The sequence below is a fragment of the Erpetoichthys calabaricus genome, chromosome 3 (genome assembly GCF_900747795.2).
Source record: "Erpetoichthys calabaricus chromosome 3, fErpCal1.3, whole genome shotgun sequence".
In the NCBI taxonomy this organism is placed as follows: domain Eukaryota; kingdom Metazoa; phylum Chordata; class Cladistia; order Polypteriformes; family Polypteridae; genus Erpetoichthys; species Erpetoichthys calabaricus.
The window spans coordinates 115,878,936-115,899,927 of record NC_041396.2 but is presented as its reverse complement, the minus strand read 5'-3'; the positions used below and the strand labels follow the sequence as shown (position 1 = coordinate 115,899,927).

The 20,992-nt window shown below is 36.9% G+C and overlaps 1 protein-coding gene across 3 annotated transcripts in view; it reads right to left on the bottom strand.

The window, feature by feature from the left end:
• Positions 1 to 20,627, bottom strand: part of phactr2 (phosphatase and actin regulator 2) — a 374,544-nt gene extending 353,917 nt beyond the window's left edge. For 2 of the 3 annotated variants that reach the window (XM_028797302.2, XM_051924262.1), the window contains exon 1: positions 20,405 to 20,627. In XM_028797302.2, coding sequence (XP_028653135.2) covers positions 20,405 to 20,585 — 181 coding nt within the window. In that variant the 5' untranslated portion in view covers positions 20,586 to 20,627. The remainder of the gene's footprint in view (positions 1 to 20,404) is intronic. The other variant, XM_051924261.1, reaches the window with a different exon arrangement.
• Positions 20,628 to 20,992: the final 365 nt, after the last annotated feature.

The window sequence follows — 20,992 nt, the reverse complement described above, 5'->3', positions numbered from 1 at the left end:
CACCTATGGTGAGCTGTTAGAAGCCACTGTAAGATTAGTTGAAGGATCTGAGCAAGATCATCAACTTTGTGCCTCTGATTACCAAAAGGCTGAATTGCTACTTGTACGAAGGGCTCAAATAGATAGTTTTCCTGATGAGTTCAGTCAACTACAAGAAGGTAAACCTGTTTCCTCTAGTAGCAAACTGATAGCCTTATCTCCAGAATTTGACCATTCCAGTGAAATTATCAGAGTTGGTGGTAGGCTGCGACTAGCTGAGCAGTTAGAATGTGATGCAATGCATCCTATTATATTGGATCCTACTCACCCTGTGACAAAATTGCTGATTCAAAGATTTGATGAACAACTTAGTCACCCTGGACCAGAACGTTTATTTGCTGAAATTAGGCGCACATACTGGATCCTGAGAGGAAGAGAGGCAATTAGGAAACATCAGCATGTTTGCAGAGAGTGTCAAAGATGGCGAGCTAAACCTCAAATGCCTAAGATGGCCGATCTGCCACCAGCCCGGCTCCGTTTATTTAAGCCAGCATTCTATAGTACTGGAGTGGATTGCTTTGGGCCTTTTACTGTGAAGGTCGGCCGTCGTAATGAAAAGAGATGGGGAGTAGTATTTAATTGTCTTACAACCAGGTGTGTCTATTTGGACATATTTAATAGCATGGATGCAGACTCTTTCTTAATGACCCTTCGACGCTTTATTCCACGACGGGGAAAACCCTATGAATTGCTTTGTGATCAAGGTACAAATTTCCGTGGAAGTAATCGAGAGTTGTGTGAGGCCTTTGCAAGTTTAACAAATGATCTTAAGTTGCTTCTGGCCAAACAAAAAATTAGGTTTCAGTTCAATCCACCAGGTGCACCACATTTTGGTGGTGCTTGGGAGCGGGAGATTCGTTCGATAAAGACTGCACTTAACATAACCTTGGGGTCCCAAACAGTTACTGAAGAGGTGCTGAGGACAATTCTAGTGGAAGTAGAAGGGATCTTAAATGCAAAACCTTTGGGGTACGTTTCTTCCAATTTATCTGATCTTGACCCAGTGACCCCCAACTATCTGCTTATGGGGCGGCCTGACTCCTCTCTTCCTCAAGTTGTCTATCCTGAATCAGATCTCTTAACTAGAAGGAGGTGGAGACACAGTCAGGTGAGGGCAGATCGTTTCTGGTCATGCTTTCTTAAGTATTACTTACCGAATCTTCAGACACGTCAGAAGTGGCAGAAAGAGGCAGCTAATCTAGCAGATGGAAAGGTAGTAATGCTTCTTGATCCACAGTTACCCAGAGCTTCATGGCCTGTAGGTAGAGTGCTGCGCGTCATACCAGGAGCTGATGGACGAGTTCGAACAGCTGAAGTACGGATTAATGGAAAAGTGTATACTCGACCTGTGACCCGACTTATAGAACTTCCAAGAATTCCTGATGATGAGCCTTCCAGTGACAAACCTTCAGAATGATGTAAAAGGTCAAATTTGGTATATCAAATTTGGGGGCGGCTGTAAAAAAGGCTTCTGTGCCTTTAAGGCGCTGAAGCATGATGACGTGAAAACCGTGGCGTGTGCAGGGTGCATGCGCGTTTTGTGAGATATACCTCGTGAAAGCCGGAACTACTGGAGCCGCTGGAGAAAGTTTAAGTTTGTGCGTTGTTGACCAAATAACCACACATATACCTACTCACCTACCTGTACAGTTGTTCTACTTCATGTGAAATTTGTCATCTCAACATTAAAGCGATTTCCTGAAATGGTTGGATTAGTTCCTGTGTTCTAACCGACACACCACAGCGACTACAGCGTATTGCAAGTCTGCCTTTCTTCATAACAGGTGTGCCAATTGTAGATACGCCCGATACATTCACATTATCTAGGTATGGATTTCATTAAAATAACATTTAAAAAAATAAACTAGTGTTTGCAAACCTGTTCCACTTACTAAAAACAAATTTCAATATGTAACTGCATTTAATTCTTTACTCAGTTTTAGGGCATCATCTACAGTTTTACAGTGCTGCCTACCATATAAAATTAAAGGAGTCATGCAATACACCTCAGCAATTTCGGATTTGATTTCTAAGCTAGGTAAAAAAATCAAACACTTTTCCTACTTAGTAGTTGGAAACACTAATAAACAAGTACACTCTGACACACTTTGAAGTGTATTTAATCTATTTGCTAATATTTACTTGGAGAAAATATTTTTATTGAAAATGTAAAACATAAATTGCTCATTATTAATGTTAATAAAAATGGACGCAGATCTTCTGTGTTTTCTTTAATTGCAAAACAGTAATTATCACAACCATTGAGCAATTGATTTAAATACATTAACCCCCAATAAATATAACTGCACATGATTTAAATTCAACTACAAACACCAATAGAAATGGTTGTGTGACAAAAACTCCCAGAAGAGAACCCAACTGTTCACTAAAATAGGTGCTCGTGCTACAGACAATTTCTGTGGAAAAACTGCAACCATGGTAGCTGGAACCCATACTACAGGCACTGTGCACAAGGAGAAAAGTCAACCCTAAATATAGGACTAGTTCATTGCAAGGTACATTCACTAAAGCACCTACACACTAGGAAATTTTAGAAATTCCAAATCAATCTTGCACACAGTGACAATAGACAGTGAGAGACTGTCCGTCATAGCCATGTGATGACAGCACTCCTCTGGTGGGGTTCCCATTTGAACCCCTGGAGGAGTAAATGGGAGACCTGTTGGAGTCATTTGGTGTACTATGGGAACTTTCTGGGTGGATACAATACTAGTGCATTGGAAATAACTCATAGGTCTGACTTGAAAAAAGGCCTCCGGGTCTTGGTCTTGAATTAGAGTTAGGAATAGCGCAAGAAAACAGAGAATATGAGTGGGGGAAAAAAAGTAACATGAATGTCACACAGGCAGTTACTCTGGTCCAGATTTACAGCCATCCTCTTGAAACTGAAGTAAGAGCTGCAAGAACTACACCACCATGCAGCATAATGTACTGTAAATATGTTTCTTAATGTGGTTTATGTAGGTGGAGTATATCTCGTGTTCACTCATTTCTCTCCTTTTCTAATGCTGAAACTAGTTCATGATTTTATAAAATCCCACACAGATTATTGTAACACACTACTGGCAGGTGCCACTTGTAATCTTTTATTACAGCTCCAGTTAATTCAAATTCAAAAACTCTGTTGAAAGAGACCTTACACAAGCCAGCAATAGTGAGCACTTAACACTTCACTGGCTCACTGTGTCTTATAGGATTAATTCTAAAATTCTATTAATAAAATGTAAAACTTTAAATAGCCTTGCACCAGGCTGCATCAGTGACCTCCTCCATTGCTATGCTCCTGCTTGCCCACTAAGGTCCTCCAATTCTGGCAATATTGCTGTACCTCACACTAACCTGCACTCTGAGTGACAGGGTCTTCAGCTGTATAGCAACCACACATTGGAATGACCTCCCTAAATTAATTAGATCTGCTAACTCAATTCATTCTTTTTAAAAACAACTTAAAATGCATCTGTTCAGGAAGTCTTTTAACTTAACCTTACATTCTGCCCCTTCTTTCAGTTTCCCTCACTGTACAGATCCATCCATCCATCCATTTTCCAACCCGCTGAATCCGAACACAGGGTCACGGGGGTCTGCTGGAGCCAATCCCAGCCAACACAGGGCACAAGGCAGGGAACCAATCCCGGGCAGGGTGCCAACCCACCGCAGGACACACACAAACACACCCACACACCAAGCACACACTAGGTCCAATTTAGAATCGCCAATCCACCTAACCTGCATGTCTTTGGACTGTGGGAGGAAACCGGAGCGCCCGGAGGAAACCCACGCAGACACGGGGAGAACATGCAAACTCCACGCAGGGAGGACCCGGGAAGTGAACCCGGGTCCCCAGATCTCTCAACTGCGAGGCAGCAGCGCTACCCACTGCGCCACCGTGCCACCCCTCACTGTACAGATGCTCAGGATAATTTGTGTGTGATATATCACAAATGGGCGGCACGGTGGCGCAGTGGGTAGCGCTGCTGCCTCGCAGTTGGGAGACCTGGGGACCTGGGTTCGCTTCCCGGGTCCTCCCTGTGTGGAGTTTGCATGTTCTCCCCGTGTCTGCGTGGGTTTCCTCCGGGCGCTCCGGTTTCCTCCCACAGTCCAAAGACATGCAGGTTAGGCGGATTGGCGATTCTAAATTGGCCCTAGTGTGTGGGTGTGTTTGTGTGTGTCCTGCGGTGGGTTGGCACCCTGCCCGGGATTGGTTCCTGCCTTGTGCCCTGTGTTGGCTGGGATTGGCTCCAGCAGACCCCCGTGACCCTGTGTTCGGATTCAGCGGGTTGGAAAATGGATGGATGGATATATCACAAATCATGTTATTTGTTCAGGCTTTTCTTCTAGTATTGAATTTAGTGTTTTACTCTGTTTATTGTCTTTTATTCTATTGAATAAATTGTACATCCTGTATTTACTTACTGTTTTAGTGTTTTATGTAGAAAATACTTGTATCCAATGTTACATATACTGTTCGGTTCTTAGACTCAGAAGCACCTTGAGTATTGGAAAGGTGCTACATATAAATATTATTAAAAAATTATAAACCGTGGGTTATGAAATTTCACTTTTACATTCAGTATTAGTGTAAAAGTTGTCTAGGTTTTGAATTCCAGCCTCCAATATGGCTGATTTACTTCAATATTTCATTGATAGTTTAGTGTGATGTACTGGATTGTACTTTCCGATTGTTACCATACAGTTACTACAACAACAAAAAAAAATCCCCCCCCCAAAAAAAGATTTGAAAACAAAAAGAGCAAACGACTCAGATGATTATTTCAATGAAGGCTTAATGATGAAAATGAAGACACTTCCAGTATTTTAAGAAAGTGCCTATGTCTTTTTCTAGTGCCACATGCAATTGCAGTTATTTTTTAATAGCGTAACAAAACAAACACTTCAGCACACTTGTAGTGGCATTACAGCTAGCACCTTTAGATTTCTGGGCTAAACATAAGTTCCTTTAAGTTAGCGCAAAGCTCATTTATTTACATATTTAGCACAGAGGGTCTGGGAGCAAAAGGGATTGCCTTTAAGCACTCTGAATCAATATATCATGAAGAGAATTAGATAAAAATAAGCTGAATTATCTAAACAGCAACAAATGACAATAGTCAATGTATGTTGCACATATTCTATCCATCAGTGCTTCCATCCATTTACTTCACCTCTGGTATTCAAGTACAGGTTCACGAGGTGCAATTATAAAAAGACTTTGGTACAAGACGGACACAAACTCTCAAAGTAGCAGTAATGCACTGTAAAGCAAACTCGCACACAATCCCAAAATTCACTGACATAGCACCAATAAACATTCGCCAGTCAGCCCAAGTGGAATACCTGGAGAGAAAACAGATTCTAACAGGAAAATGCAAACTCCACACAGATAGTCATTGAGCAGAATTCAAATGAGCAATTATGCAGCCGTATAAACAAGTGCATTATCTTCAGGGCAGGAATACTGTACGTTGCACATCCTCAGTTAAAAAAAGATTGAATTGGAATAATGCATTTTTCTTTGGATGCCACTCTGAATCATTACAAATCCTTTACTATCACAAATGTATCTTGCATCACCAGCAGAAGAGCAAACGAGAATATTTTCTAGTACAGTTGGTGCTACTTTGAAATATTACATTTGCTTACACAGTGACCTAGTTTTGCCAATCCTTTTTCCCCACTTATAAGAATCACTTAATAAAATTATTAATTTATTTCTCATGCTGAAGCAAAACTAAATGTAAAAATGTACTTAAAAAAAAAAAAGGAATCAATCTTGCTGCTCAAAAAATCCAACATTGCTTAACATAAACCAGGAAAATTAAACTTATTTAAAAAAATAATGTGTTAATTTATGAATAAAAAGACTTTCATTACTTCCATTTTAACTTGCAATGTCTTACATTTGAATAAAGGAATTAAAAATTAAAGTGAGTTGGCTGGTTAATAATATGATGCAGGGTCATGGGGAAGTTGGGTCTTACTCTAGTAGCATTAAGTGCAAGACAGGAGTCAGCCTCAGAGGCAGATTTAAAAAGTGTTTTTTTTTTTTTTTTGCGAATGACATTTTGCAAATGAAAGTTTCCCAAACATTTGTAATTTACTAATACAATGTTTTGGAAGAACCGCTCTCCACCAGAATTAAATGTAGGTGCCAAAACCTTTAAATCAAAGAAAATATCTAAATTACTTGTGGGCATATTTACAGTTTTGTCCTTCTTATTACAAAGTGAAAGAGTTAGTTTCTATAGGTAAGAAGAAACTAGAAATGAGTTTTAATTACAGGTTATTTTAAATTACAAGATGAACAGTCAAATACACATTGTGTATTCAACCTCAGGCTTTGTTTTTTCAGTGAAGCGGACTAGGCACTCGTTTTTCTGACACACCCTTCAAAAATTCTAATAAAAATTTTAACAGCCATACAATTTTAACAGGAGGTACTTACAGTCAAGTTTATTGATTTACTCCTTGTGGACAGCATCAACAAAAGTCAATAACCAAAAATTACTGCTGAATTCAGCTCTAGTACAAATGTTTATTCAAGCTTAAAAATTTTCCAAATGATTTTTTTAATCATTTTGAACACATTAAAATTTCCACTGTTGCACAAACTGTGCTTCTGTGAGCAAAGAAGATTGTTCATTCTTGAAAATGGGGTACCCATTCCGGATTATGATTTAACATTCCATTTTCAAACCCACTTAATCCAATCAAGGTAGCAGGAGGCTAATGTCTTTTCTGATTAAGAGCAAAAGGCAGGAGTCAACCCTGGACAGTGTGCCAATTATTCACACTTCCACTCAATTGCATAGGCACATTCATACAGGACCAATTTATAGTTATCAATTAACCTGCTATTAATGTCTTTGGGGATGTGGGAGGAATATTTGAATACCATGAGGAAAATCCACAGACAGTGGAAGAAAGTGCACACTGCACGGACTGATTAAAGTCCTGGGCCTGGTTATGCAAGACCCTGGATCAGTGAGGTAGCAGCGGTATCACTGCACCAAAGTGCCATACCAAATGACAATGAATGCTAAATTGTTGGAAGCATCTAACACTTTAATGTAGCACATCCTAGTTGAAGGTATTTTGTAATATACAAATGCAGCTAAATAGTTCAATTCTGTTCTAAAAATCTGTGCGGGTTGTTTTTAAATCTCATTGTAAATTTGCCAAACACAAGAAAAGTCAGCATATTACCCTAGTTCTGGCAAGCTGGAAAAGGTAATATTCAACAAAAACCCTAATTTCAATAAACAATGGCAGAAATATGCATAAAATTGAGCCTAGTAAAGACAAACTGAATTGTGTGAGCAGGCTACAACAGGATATACTTTGTACGGTCTCTATACAGTCACACCTCCATAAATAGAATATGTGTTTTATACATCAAACAGTGAACAACATTCATCCTCTGTTGATTAAAAGAATGAAACGCTTTTTTACTACATCTCATAAAGCACTCATAGCTTGAAGAATCAAGGATAACCACTTTAAGCTGTATTTCCTCCACAAACAGTTTGATCTACAATCTTTAAATTAAGTAAATGCATTTTACTGTACATTTTAATATGACAATGTGTTTAATGTGAGTTATTCATGTTACTGTATATTACTTTCTATGACACAAAATATTGTATTGGGTATACAGCAGAGTACTGTACTGTATTTCACCACTAATTAAGCCATTTTAAAACAAATTCCAGTAATTCAAATCAAGATACTTTTATGAAAATGTGACAATAGAGGGGAAGGGGAAGAAAAAAACCCAGCAGGAATGAACCAGAAAACAAGCAGAAGCTAAATAGTACAGATTCTGGAAATGTACATACTCTAAAATCTCCAAAATAAAGGAAAAAGATCTGTGCTCATGTATTACACTTTCTGCTCAAAACAAAAATCAATCCATGCAATTAAATAGTTACAGTTAAAAGGATTAGTCATGCATTTGTCCAATTAAGAAACTTCACTGTTTCCAGCAGCAACATGAAATATTAATAACAAAAAAGGAAAGCTTAAAAGCATAATTAAATGACGTAGTTATATTTAGAAGAATGGCTAAACGATAAGCATGATGTCTCCTCAGGTTGTAAATTGTGTCAGTGCTTGCCTGAAATGTCCGTTCATTTATCCAGAAGTATTGGAGTCACCATATATTCTTTTTCAACTTATACTTTGATCTTCCTATATGCTGTTAGAAAGCAAGAAACAATTGTATGTATATTTCTGAATGTTATTGATAAATGTAAGTTTGAAATAGATGCATATTTCTTATTGATCTTTATGACTGGTTCACTAGGAGGCCAAGAAAACATGCTAGTAATATTAGATCTGCAAGCTTGGAATGTTTCAGAGATATTCATTTTAATATATCTGTCTCTGTCAACACTGAAACAAATTCAACTTTCACTTAAAAGAGAAAAAAAAAAAAAGTACCTCCAAGCCTTTGTCAAGAAAATGAAAGAATACCTTCAAAATACATCACCTATAAAAAAGTATTTGTGGCGCTCTGCCCCTGCAGTTGGTGAGGAGCACTGTGCAAGAACAAAGTAGTTTGTATTATTGTATTGTATTTCTGAAGTGCCAAAAATAGTTTGGCTATCTAGCTCTGTGAAGAGGATTACTGGTGTTCTGTTTAGTGTATGTACCCAATTTTTTAATTCCCATTGCACACACAAATTACAGTACCTGGAAAAGTGAATTTGAATTGCCTTTCACAAGGTTTCTTCTATTTTTTCCCTACAAGGATTTTTTGAGGGGGATGGCAGGGGATTTATCGTCTTCTTAGACAGTCAAAGTGGAGGGGCTGTCAAACAGGGCCTATTAAAGTCAATTGCGGCATTCCTTGTGTGATTTCAGGCTTATAAAATAACAATTGTTTTTGTTGTTATTATTCACTCCCTTTGAAATCTTCAAATTTTATTGTTCTGCAACATTGAGCCACAGTTTGGTTTAATTTGGCTTTACTGACACAGATCAACAGAAAAAAAACTCATTAATATCAAAGTGAAAAAAAACATCTCTGTGAAACATGGTCCTATTTTAATGGGAAATATACAAAGAAAACAATTGACTGTACAGTAGACCCCCGGTTCAGAGTTCGCAGGCTCAGTCATTTGTGGATTTTTCCTTAGAACCTAACTTATAATTGTTAGCGGAAACCGCAAATATCCTCCGCAATTTTTATGGCTTTTTTCATAGCAATACTGTACTGTAGAGAGAACAGGAAGCAGCTGTAGAGAAAACCGCAGCTTGGGATGGTGAAAGTAGCCAATAGAATTTGAAACTGCAACTCTCAGCAGTCCCTGCAGTGGTTCCGATTGGTGGTCTGCTGAGGGTGCTGGGGCTGTTGAGGTCAAAGGATGTCAGCACAGCTTTTAAAAAGGGGGCCGGTGACCAAAAGCAAAAAAAAAAAAAGTTTTTGTAATTTGTTTTTCAAGTTCCTGTCTGCCTTCTGTTGGGTTACCTGTACTTATTCATTTTGCCCTGGATAGTTTCATGCATCTGGATTGTCTGCCATCTGCCTGTGTACATGAGGACTGTAAGTGGATTCATGGCCATCCTGCAAAGAAAGGAGCGCTCCTGAACCCGGTCACCCATCTTCACCATTTCAGGAAGTATCGGTAGGAATATCTTTAAATTCCCATTCAACATGCGGATCTATGGACTATCTATTTTCATCATTACATTTCATCCATTGCCGTTTTTCATGATCTACTGTGTGTGTTTTGTCTGTGCTTTGCTGTATTTAATGTGTAATCACCGTAAGGGGAACAGCGGTGGTATCATTGTTTTCTTATTTCATTTGTTTTCATTTACATTCTTTATTTGCCGTTTGATTACTGGTTTGCTTTGTTTTTCTCTCAAGTCTGGGTGCGCTCCTGGAATCTTTTCTGTTCCTGGAGTCCTTTTTGGATGATTGCTTTGTTTCTCTCTCCTCCCCCAGACATTCTTTGCCCCTGTTTGGGGGGGGGGGGGGAGATTGGGGGTGATCCCCTATGATGTTTGTCTATTGTTTAATAGATAACTAACTGCATGAGACATGTTTGTTTGAAGTGTCTGAATAAAGTTCATGTTCCTAAAATCTCCTGTGTTTCTGTGCAATTCCGTGACCCAACCTACACGAAGACTAGCCTGCAAGCATCTGCGCTTACCTCTGTGTGCTTGCGTGCAGAGAGTTTACGCACAGTTGGCTCAGTGATTTACATCCATGGCGTCAGTTGCACTTTGTACATATTGTTCCAGTAGTTTTTTTTAAATAGCTTTTACAGTTCATTAGCAGTGTGTAAAATGATCAGTGTTGCAGTACAGTAATTATGATGCTCTTTGCATGAAAAAAAAGTGTTCCATTAAAATTTCACTCTCTCTTTAATTGTGACGTTTACTTAAAGTGCAGCAAAAAAGTATTTGGCATCCAGGGATGCATTAACCCCCAAGTATGTGGCAGTTTAACGGTGGCCAAAACAAGCTACACCGTCTAAGGCTTCTGGCAATAAAAACAAGCTTGCATGAATTACAGTACATATAGCAGTAATGTTGGTATTTTACATTCTAGCATTGCGGGAGACAGCAGTACAGTATTCAGGTTTACCTTTACATTCTTTATTTTTAGTTAATGTATTAAGTCGATTTTGAAATTAAAGTGTTTTGGGGGCATATTTAGGGTTTAAACTATGAAAATAGCCATTTTTTTAACCACATCCAAAATTCGCGTTTTTACACAATTCGCGGGTGCTCTAGGAACGTAACCCACGCGAATTTTGGGGGTGTACTGTACAAGTATTCACCCACTTTAAGCAGTATTTAGTAGAAGTCTCTTTGGCAGCTATTGCAGCCTAGAGTCTGTGGGGCTACGTTTCTGTCAGTTTTGCACATTTCCAGCCTCATATATAAAATGTGCTTAAGCTCTTAACATGAGGAAGTCATTTCTTAAGCAAAAGTAAGGATTTCCGAAACATGAACATTATATAAACATTTGCTTAACTACCTGCTAGTCCTACCCAGACTTTTTTTGGTGTTGACATTTCAGCAACTTCAGACAGCAGGACAATGAAGTGAATAGAATTTTATTTCATTGCACATTTCAATGACTTGTCAGTCATATTCCGATGTTCAACTATTCACCACACACATATGCACTTATTTTATATTTACTTTTTGAGGTTTCCTGATGTTGACAATATGTCATCTACCCATTTCAAATCACAGTTAATGGACATGTTCTCTCAGTACAACCATTTTCAATATTGGTAAAAAGTCTAATACATACACTTAATGTTAATTTCCTTAGCGTCAGCCCACACATTTTGTCTGTATAAAAAGAGTGTGCTGTGTATTCTATCACATAACTAGCAAGGACAGTGTTAACTCTTCTGGAGAATAATGCCAATGGAAGGCTACATACAAATCACATTTTCAGGGATCACAATGATTGTTTGTCTCAAGACGACTGGCTTATAAGCCAATTTAAAATTCTTAGAGCCATCCTTTCAGAGTTGTGTGCTTAACTGGAGACTACATTACAGAAATGCAGGAACAACATGATCCCTTGTTCCATTAAAAGGTTTTAACAACCATAAGGTATTTGGTGATGGACACTTTTCAGCATGAACTGGCTGACTGGTTAGGAATTTCACCGTTATCCCTGAGGTGTAGGGCATGCCATCTGTATGAGACGGTATAATTAACATGCTAAACAGATGCATCCAATTTCCTTACAGTCAAGGTGAGCAAGTAGAGTTCAAAAGACAATTTGCAGCGATTCCTAATTTCCCTTATGTACTATAGAAAATAGACCACACATGTTGTGATAAAGGCATTGTAATAGAATGAATTTGTAAACAGAAAGCATTTAAATTCTATTAAATATTAATAAACTATTATGTGATGCTCAAATGTACCGGACGAACACTGTTACGAGGTGGCCTGGATCAACCCAAGATTCCTTTATTTTTCTCAAACAGTAGTGTGGGACACAGACTTCAGGCTCATGCCTGGTGAGAAGGTCTAATTGACAGGATTTCAATTAAGTTTAGTACATTACAAACAATTTGTATAATCTTTTTTTAAGGTGATAATGGGTACATCCCTCAGAGCCTCATTCCTCACATCACTGACCATCCCGCAAACGCAAGAGGAGATAGGATGAGCACTTCCACACTTGGTCGTTGACAGAGCAGATCATTTGTTCAATAAAAGGTAGATGGTGGTGTTTGGATTTGTCAGGTGGCAGTGGTGGAACACTGCTGTACAGCCCTTCAAATGACTGCTACATTGTAATGGCTTGTGCAGTAACACACAAAGTAGCACAGAAACATGGACTACTCTGTACCCGAGTTAGGCTAAGATGAACGCATTAGTGACCTACAACCTATCCTTCAGGACTTCAACACAAAGGCAATTCAAACCTGCTTGGATGTTTTATGGTGAATGTAAAGAGAAGAAAATTAATGTTGCAATACATACAGTACATTTACCTGGCAAAATGGTATTTTTTTTCTTCCTACGAGTTCATGTTGCGTTAATGAACTGTGTATACAGTGCAACTTGCTCAACAAAAGAGTTTGGAAGAAAGCATTTGGTGGTTCACAGCTGTCCTAATTCTCAGAAATCGCTTCAAACTTGGATGGGGGGGGGAGGGGGGGGGGGGGATTGGCATGCTGTCTTTCACAATGACCTCAAGGACATTCCAGAAAGATAAATTTTAAGTTTATGCAGTTACAAGGCCCGTTTTTAATTATTAAGAGTGTCTTTTCAGCACCACATAATCATTAAAAGGTTTTCCTTCTGCTACATAATATTTTATGCCAGGAGCTTTTAGTGCAGATAACCCAGCTCAGGTTTCTCTCTTTAGAAGACTAAATTACTGCAAACCACTTTTATGGAAGAGCTAGTTCTGCATTAAAACGCTGTTTACACAAATTTAGGACATCAAATCAATACATCTATGATAGGGCTATGCAGGAGCCAAAACCCGCTGTGATGCAGCAACACTATTGTATGTCATATGCATTTTAGAGGGTACGTTTGTTTTTACCCTTGTCCATTTTGTCCGATTTAACTAAGCAGTGCCTAGTTCTATGGTCTCACTTTTCAAAAGACCTTACTTTGATGTTAATATGGGTTTTCCCTTAGCATTATTTTTTTATTTTTTCCCCCCAAATTTTAATTGTACAAGTATACCTTGCAACATACTACCATCCTGACCATAACTGGTACCCATCTTGTGCAGGGTGATCCCAGGATAAGAATAATCTCCCTGCCACCCTTGCTTCCATGTTAGCATCTCTGTTAATACACATATTTATGTTGTATTTTAAGGATAAATGTGTACGATTATATTCACTTATACATGCCAACATCTCAGAGTGTTGGCCATATAAATGCATAAACTCAATTTAAGCCTAATGCAAATTTACATAAACAGGTTATTTAATAGCAGTCTGTGAAACTGTGCCAATGAATTTATCTTATGCTTGTTGAAACATCTTAAAATATACAATACATTTTTTATGCCCGATAATGTTTTAACTTGGTTTTGTTTAAACTTTTAATCTTTTATTGTACACCTCTCTCAGATCACGCTCTGCAATGTTGATAACATATGATGCAGCATGGTAATCAGTGAATGAGCTATTGTTGGACAAGCTGAAGCATATCTTAGTAATGCAACTAAGACCCAAAACACACAAGCAGGTCAACAGGTTAGAATGGGTGAAAGAAAAGTTTTGGGATAGCCTTCTATTCTAAACCCCAGTTAATCACAAATAGTTCATCTTTGAGAATATCACATAGTTATAATACTTCTTAAAAAAGGAATTAGCCAAACTTCCTCCATACTTTGAGAGAATGATGAATAACTACAGAAAGCATATGATTAAAGCTATTGCTACTGAGGTGGAGTAATTGGATTTTCAGTTCAAGGGGATAATTATTTTGCACACAGGGCACTTTAGTATTGAACAACTTTAATAAACAGAATCAGAATTGTGTAATATGTTCACTATAAGTTCCTTATCAAATTAGTTTCTTTGAAGATCAAATGCTATTCAGTATAAGAAAATATGTAAGAATGAATAAAGTCAGAAAGATGGTACATATGAATATACAGTTTTAATACTGGACAACAAAAGAAAATATTGACAAGTCTACAAAAAAAAAAAAAATACAAAAAATGTCACACAGGGTTGAAAGCATGCAAGCATACACTCACTGACATTTGACATTTAAGAAGTTGGAACACCATAATAAAACCACAAAGTCAGTGTACTTGCCTCTTACAAGTAACTTCTAGGTTGTTTTTTTTTACCCCAAATTCTACATTAGTTCCTAAATCTTCTTCAAGTGCAATTATGTTGTCAATTTTCTTCTCCTAAATGTCTAACCATATGCACCCTACCCATTAGAAATGCTGTTTGCGACCAGACAAACTGCAGATACATTTAGGCAGACTTTCTCTAAAGGCTCTCATTGATCAGGACTACAAACTTCTTGGTATAAATAGTCAATAGACATATAGAATATTTTGTCCATATCATTTACTTCACACCAAGGCTGGCATTTACCATATAACACAAGCACAACTACATAAAGAAGTGCTGCTCTATTACAGGACTGAGAAGTATAGCTCAACCAATGCATGTATACTTGATGGAATATAATTGGTAAGGTTCACTCAGAGTGCTTTAAATGGTCTTAAGGTTAACAGCATGCAAATACAGTGACAGGCAACAGACTGGATGAAGTGTTTTTTTTTTTTTTCAGCTTGATCTAATCAGAAGTTTAAAGCTCTTCTATAAACATACATTTAACAGCAGCGTTGATGTTTTTTGTATTTTAAATTGTGAATCAAACACTCTGAAATCTATTTCATGTTTTCCAAACATCTGCCTGACATTTGACTGTGATCTAACTTTATCCTCCTGAAGAAGTCTGTACCCAAATTGTTTATGGCACATTTATGGTAGCAATTAGTGCAAAGCAGGAACTAACCCTAAAAGGGATACCAGTCAACTGTGCTGCACATTTACAAACTCCAATAAGGCCAGGTGTAAAGAACTGTGCATCTCTCTTCTGAAACGTACTAAACAAGTACTCAGAGCAGTCAACTCTTTTCCAATGACATTGCACATAGTTTAACTGCAGCTCAGTAAGCCAAAAATCAACTCTTGGCATTATGTTAAGAGTTTACAAAAAGCAAGTGATAAAATTAGTGGTCTTCAAAATGTTCAATCAAAACCAAATCTTAAGTCAAATAAAATAAATTGGACCACATAAAAGTATATTACTTTTAATCATTACTGAAACAAGCATGTTATTCTCATCCTTATGAGCTTAAAAGGATATGTTAGGCATTTCTGAAGACAAACTTATTTCTTCACAATCACGGCATGCAGTATATTAATTTGTCACATACAGTGAAATTGTGCTCTGAAGTGAAGCAGTTTTTTTTTCCATAAAATTTTAAAAATATATGTTCTGTTCACCAGCTTACAACGGGACTAAGGGATACATGGGTCAATAGGAGAAGGAAAAAGCCTTAAAAAACTTAGAAAGTACATCCACTTTGAAGCAGCAAAGGTTTTGATTTAAGAAAATGTGCTGTTCATCTTAATGAGGCATCCTTGTGATAATGAAAGGAAACCAGAAAATTATATTGATTCTTGGAACTATTTTCTTGAGGTAAGGATACATTTCCTGTTCACTTATCTGCTTACAGCCTCTATTGTGGGTGTAGTTATGACAATCCAACAACCCCCAACCCAATTACCAAGCTGTTGTGCTTATTACCCATCTTTTGCCACTACATTTCAAATTTTTTCAAGTTAAGTTCTGCCATGGCTTACAAAAGCAAACAGATCCGCACTCATATCAATTGATTATTTTTCATGAATGGTGGTTAGTTTACATTCATTGCATTCTGTTATTTTACACAGCAAGATTCACACTGAGTGGCAGCACAGTGAAAAACACACAAAATAGTATCATTGTATTTTATACAAATAGCAGTCAATAAGTACTGTACATGGGCAGAACAAGTTCATGGTGCAAACATCATGCACAAATCTGGCACAGTAAAGCAGGAATGCCAACTCTGCGCTACTTGTAGAGGCCTATCATAAAAGAAGCTCCATAAGCAGCACTGACAGCTACGAGTGTGACCTTGTTAGGAGACTATTAGATGTACCTTGCACAACAGATTACTAATACAGTTTGCATGTCTGGTAGAAAAACTGAAACCGAACTCCTGACATGCAGCTTTCCATGAGGAGTCAGGGGAAAGAATGACATATGGATTGCCTGTGGCACTATGTGAGTGTAAGGAGGCAGCAGTAAATACCGCCACATGGTGGAAGCTGTCATTGAATAATGAAATAAGCTTCCACGTAGTGAAAGAAAACAAGCAATCATAAGTGTGCCTTTTCAGTTATTATTGCCTAGATGTCTACAGAATAGAGACATTAAATTCATATCTGGGAATCAACATTTAATTTCAATAACTGTGCTCGCTGTGGACTTTCCAAGGTGAATCCACACCAGTGGCCCTGAAATTATTATAAAGGTAAAGCTGAATAAATCTGACTCTGCAGCTGCATGAATAAAAGGTATAGTACCACTTTCGGTTAACAGAAATAGCCCAAACGTTGATAGAAATCTACACTTTGTACCTAATACTTGTATGCAAAATTTGGTTGACCTAAGTGAAAGCGTATTCAAGTTTGTGTTTACACACACACACACACACACACACACACACACACACAAAGTCAAAATTCCAAAAAACAGTATTTTTTGACTCGGAGGTCTAAAACATCAAAATTCATCAAAATCTTGACATCAAATCTTTGGACAATACTTACAATACTTCCCCTATACTTAATATATGAGAATGTAAAAAGTAAGGTTAAGACTTTTAATTCCGTTAAGTGTCTATTTACAAACCATATTTAATTACCATGCATATCTGGCTTATAATTAAGATATTAGAGTAAAGCCTGTGGCCATTCAAACTCTACAGGATCAGAGTTGGCCAACCCTAAGCCATAAAAACAAAATCCTATAGTCTGAAAACATAGTAGGCTTTAGTTTAGGAATAATATTATAATCTATTAAATTTATAAAAAAAAAAAAAAGTTCACATACTGCAATGGTCAATTAACAATTTGATTGGAGCAGCTGCCTCACATCCTCAATTGCCCATGTTGAATTGCAAATCCATGGTGGCATTTGCATGTTCTAAACATATCCACATAGTACTTCATTAAATCCTATGGTTTTCTCCCATAGTATAAAGACAGCAACTGAATTCAGGAGTTGGCCATTTTAAGAATTGGGAATGGATAAATGTACATATTGCTCATCAAATTTTGAAAGAAACAAAATTAGATTTTACCTGCAAGTTTGCAGTCTTCTCTTATACAAAATGCCACCAAACTTGAAGGAGATAAAAAAATTATTTGACCCATTAAATATACATTTAATGATTCACAGAGAGGCTACAGAACTGTGCATAGCAAAATTAGTCTCAATAAATTACCTGATTTGCGAAAATGCATATATGACAAAGTCTTGATCAACAATTAACAGTGAAATAAGTCACCAGTTATACCTTTCTGATTTCTGTTGTTTTATTATGAACTACATAGTAAGTAAAGTGTGGTCACAAAAAAAATGACTATGGAATCAGAATTAAAATCACTGTAACTTTGTATACTATATTAAATCATAAAGAAAGTTATTTTGCAAATAGCAATCATGTACTGAAGATAAAAAGGAATATTTCCCCAATATGGAACTGCAAAAAAATCAACTCTTAGAAATTTTGAATTGCTTTTGATGATGTCATGCTTGACGAGGAACGAACAACCCATGTGTTTAGTAACACAAAACATTTCCAGCCACTATAGGTTTCTGAATGCATATTTAAAAATAAAAACAGAAAATCAAAATGCCCATACCAAACCTTAAAAATAATCTATATGCTGGCTGTTTGTTAAACAAGTATTACATTTCAGCCGTGTATCACTATTTTTATTTTTAAACTCTTTGCAGGTTTGCTCATGAACTATGTAACTTAGTGAAGCTCAATTCAGTCCTGTGAAGGATATTTATAAAGACAAAAATTTAATGCACCTCAGTATTTTGTAAGAAAAATATTACATTTTAAGTATTCCACAAAACTGAATCTAAGGATTGGAGTTGTCAACAAAATCAAACTTTTCATGAGTCAGTTTCACTTTTAAGTAAATATTCAAAATACAATGAGCAATAGCATTCAATTTCTTTAAAGTTTATTGTATCATGTTTTGTTAGTTTTCTTAAATGATATAATAAATACTTCAGAAACAGTTATAAAGGTTTGGGAAGGCATTGTATACACAACCATATGTAGAAGAATCAACAAATAACACAAATAACGTGTTTACTTCACAACCAGTATGAAATAGAACCAATTGATGTAATAATCATAATCAGTGAACATAACAGGATTTTTTTCCTTACCATAGATTACTTGGAAAATTGACATAAAATTAAAAAAAAAAAAAAACTTTTCATTAACCATCAACAGTACCTCCAGAAAATGTTAACTACAGTATGTCTTACAAATAATTTAACATGTGCATTCTGTTAATGTCATCATATTTTCTAAAGCATAAACATAATGAAAAGCTGTATCTTGAAAAATTCAGAAACAATATTCTACTTTAGTGAAATTAAATGTGTTAGCATACTACAGCAACTGCCTTATTCATTGGCTTATTTAATTAGAGCAATTTACTTGACCTAATGAGTGTTCTTGTTATTACAATATAAACAAGCAACATATTACAAGTAGTCCTAAATTAAAATTTGCAAACAGTCCTGGAAAGCCACAAGTTTAACCTGCTTCCAGTTTCAAAACAACTTGGATGAAAGCATTTTTACACTGTCCTGTTCTTAAAGAGGTGGTGAAAATGCAAAACAACATTAACAGAAAAAGTCATTAAAAACCAGCATATTTGAAACCAAAATATGAAAATATATGTAAGGGTTCTCATTGAGCACTTTCAATAGTGTTCACTCTACCACATCTATCAACATATTTACTCCGCATAAACAAACATAATCCAGTTTTAATGATTTTGAGCATACAGGTACACATTTAAAGCTCCGCATGTATAGATTTAACCACCTTTTAAAAAGCTTTACAATGCAATTGAATCGTTAAAGTTTTTTAATAGCGGCTTGCTCATAACTTTAATGAGCTGCAATACTCCGGACATCAAGAAACCCACTACATCCAATTTAACGTAATCAGGGCCATAACTTATCCTGACGGCCCTGGACAAGGCAGACAGTGACACAAACTCACATGGGGGTCAGTATGGAAATGCGACTTAACCTATCTTAATGTAATTAGTAATTTACTTGGATTAATGATTTCTTCATAAATACATTATAAACTTTACTTCTGTTAAGAAAAATTACTTAGTACATGGTGAATTTCATGGCAACAGCAATGCCAATGCAGTTTACCAACATATAAATAACATTTGTGTGCAGTTATGCATATCCAATTTTAGTGGGTTCCTCGGAGTTATACACTATAGTAAAAACCCGAGGCCTTACAGATTGAAGCATGAGCACTTTGCCACTCTTTATTCGTACTCCAAACAGGCCATGCTCACACTTACAGCGCTGGCTGATCTGTGGCGATACAATCCCGTAAAATTAAGAATAGTATAACAACTGTCAAAATGAGAAAACATCTACGCCAGGTACTTTCTGCAAGAGCGGAGCACCAGCACAGACATCATGGGAAACTATATTGCCCCCCCCCCAAAGTACGTTCAGGTGTCACTGCGCAAGTAGTTTAATTTAAGATCCAGCCTTTATTGTAACGGGCGTTTGGTTAATTATACGATTATTTTCTGTAGTCGTAAAAGAATGACGCTTACAGCAAACTAGAAAAACTGTACGTTAGCACGTGTACTGCGCAAAACAAAGTCATGAAGGGAAATTATCTTCAACCATGCATATATTGTTTCATCAATAATTCAAATGCTTATTAAAAAAATCAAGAAACCTTAATTTTACAGCATCAGAATTAATTTTACTATGGGCATTTCCTCGCGTGTGTTCAAGGAAAAGATACTTAAATGATACCAAAATTGTGAACTAACAAGTGAGAGGGATGGAGTCGATTTTTTTTAATAAATATTAGCATATATATGTATATTCATGTATGAAAGAACACATTTTATATAAGATAAACAAACGTGCAAGTAAGGATGCTACAGTCATAGTTGCTCTTTACACGACATATTTGCTCCACAGCTTGCAAGAGTTCCGTTGCACGTACCTGATGTTGCGGCACTGAGTGCAAACACCCTTGTTCTAATGAAGTCTGAAGTATCGCTTTTAGAGCGAACCCTTTGCAGCGGGCATAGAGCAAATCCTTCTGCTTTTTGATCGTGTTTTGAATCTGCAGCCGCCATATCTTTCGCGAAGTTACTCATACACTTAAAAGCACAGAGGCACATATAAAAAAAGTATGAAAGGGTAAAGATGTCACTAGCCTCGCCGGTGTGCTTAATCAGCAAGTAGGAAAAAGTGGGCGGAACGTAGGCGGGTCCAATGATGAGAGAAAATATTGCTTAATCGTTCTCGAGTTGATTAGAATGTGGAAAATGTCGCCCATAGCACTTTGGCGCTTGTATTTGAAAACTCCTTATTTAAAATTGCATACACAAGTGCAAGACTTGGTTTTAATTCGTGCGTGATTCCGGATTCAGAAAGTAGACAGAAGCTGTTAAGTTCTGTGATTCTTCAGATATGTTTGGTAACAACTCAAAATATAATTTAGCGTTTTCTATCAAACTATCCATTAAATGCATTAATTCGGTAAATAGGCTGACGCTACTGAAGCTGGAGAACAAATATAATTAAT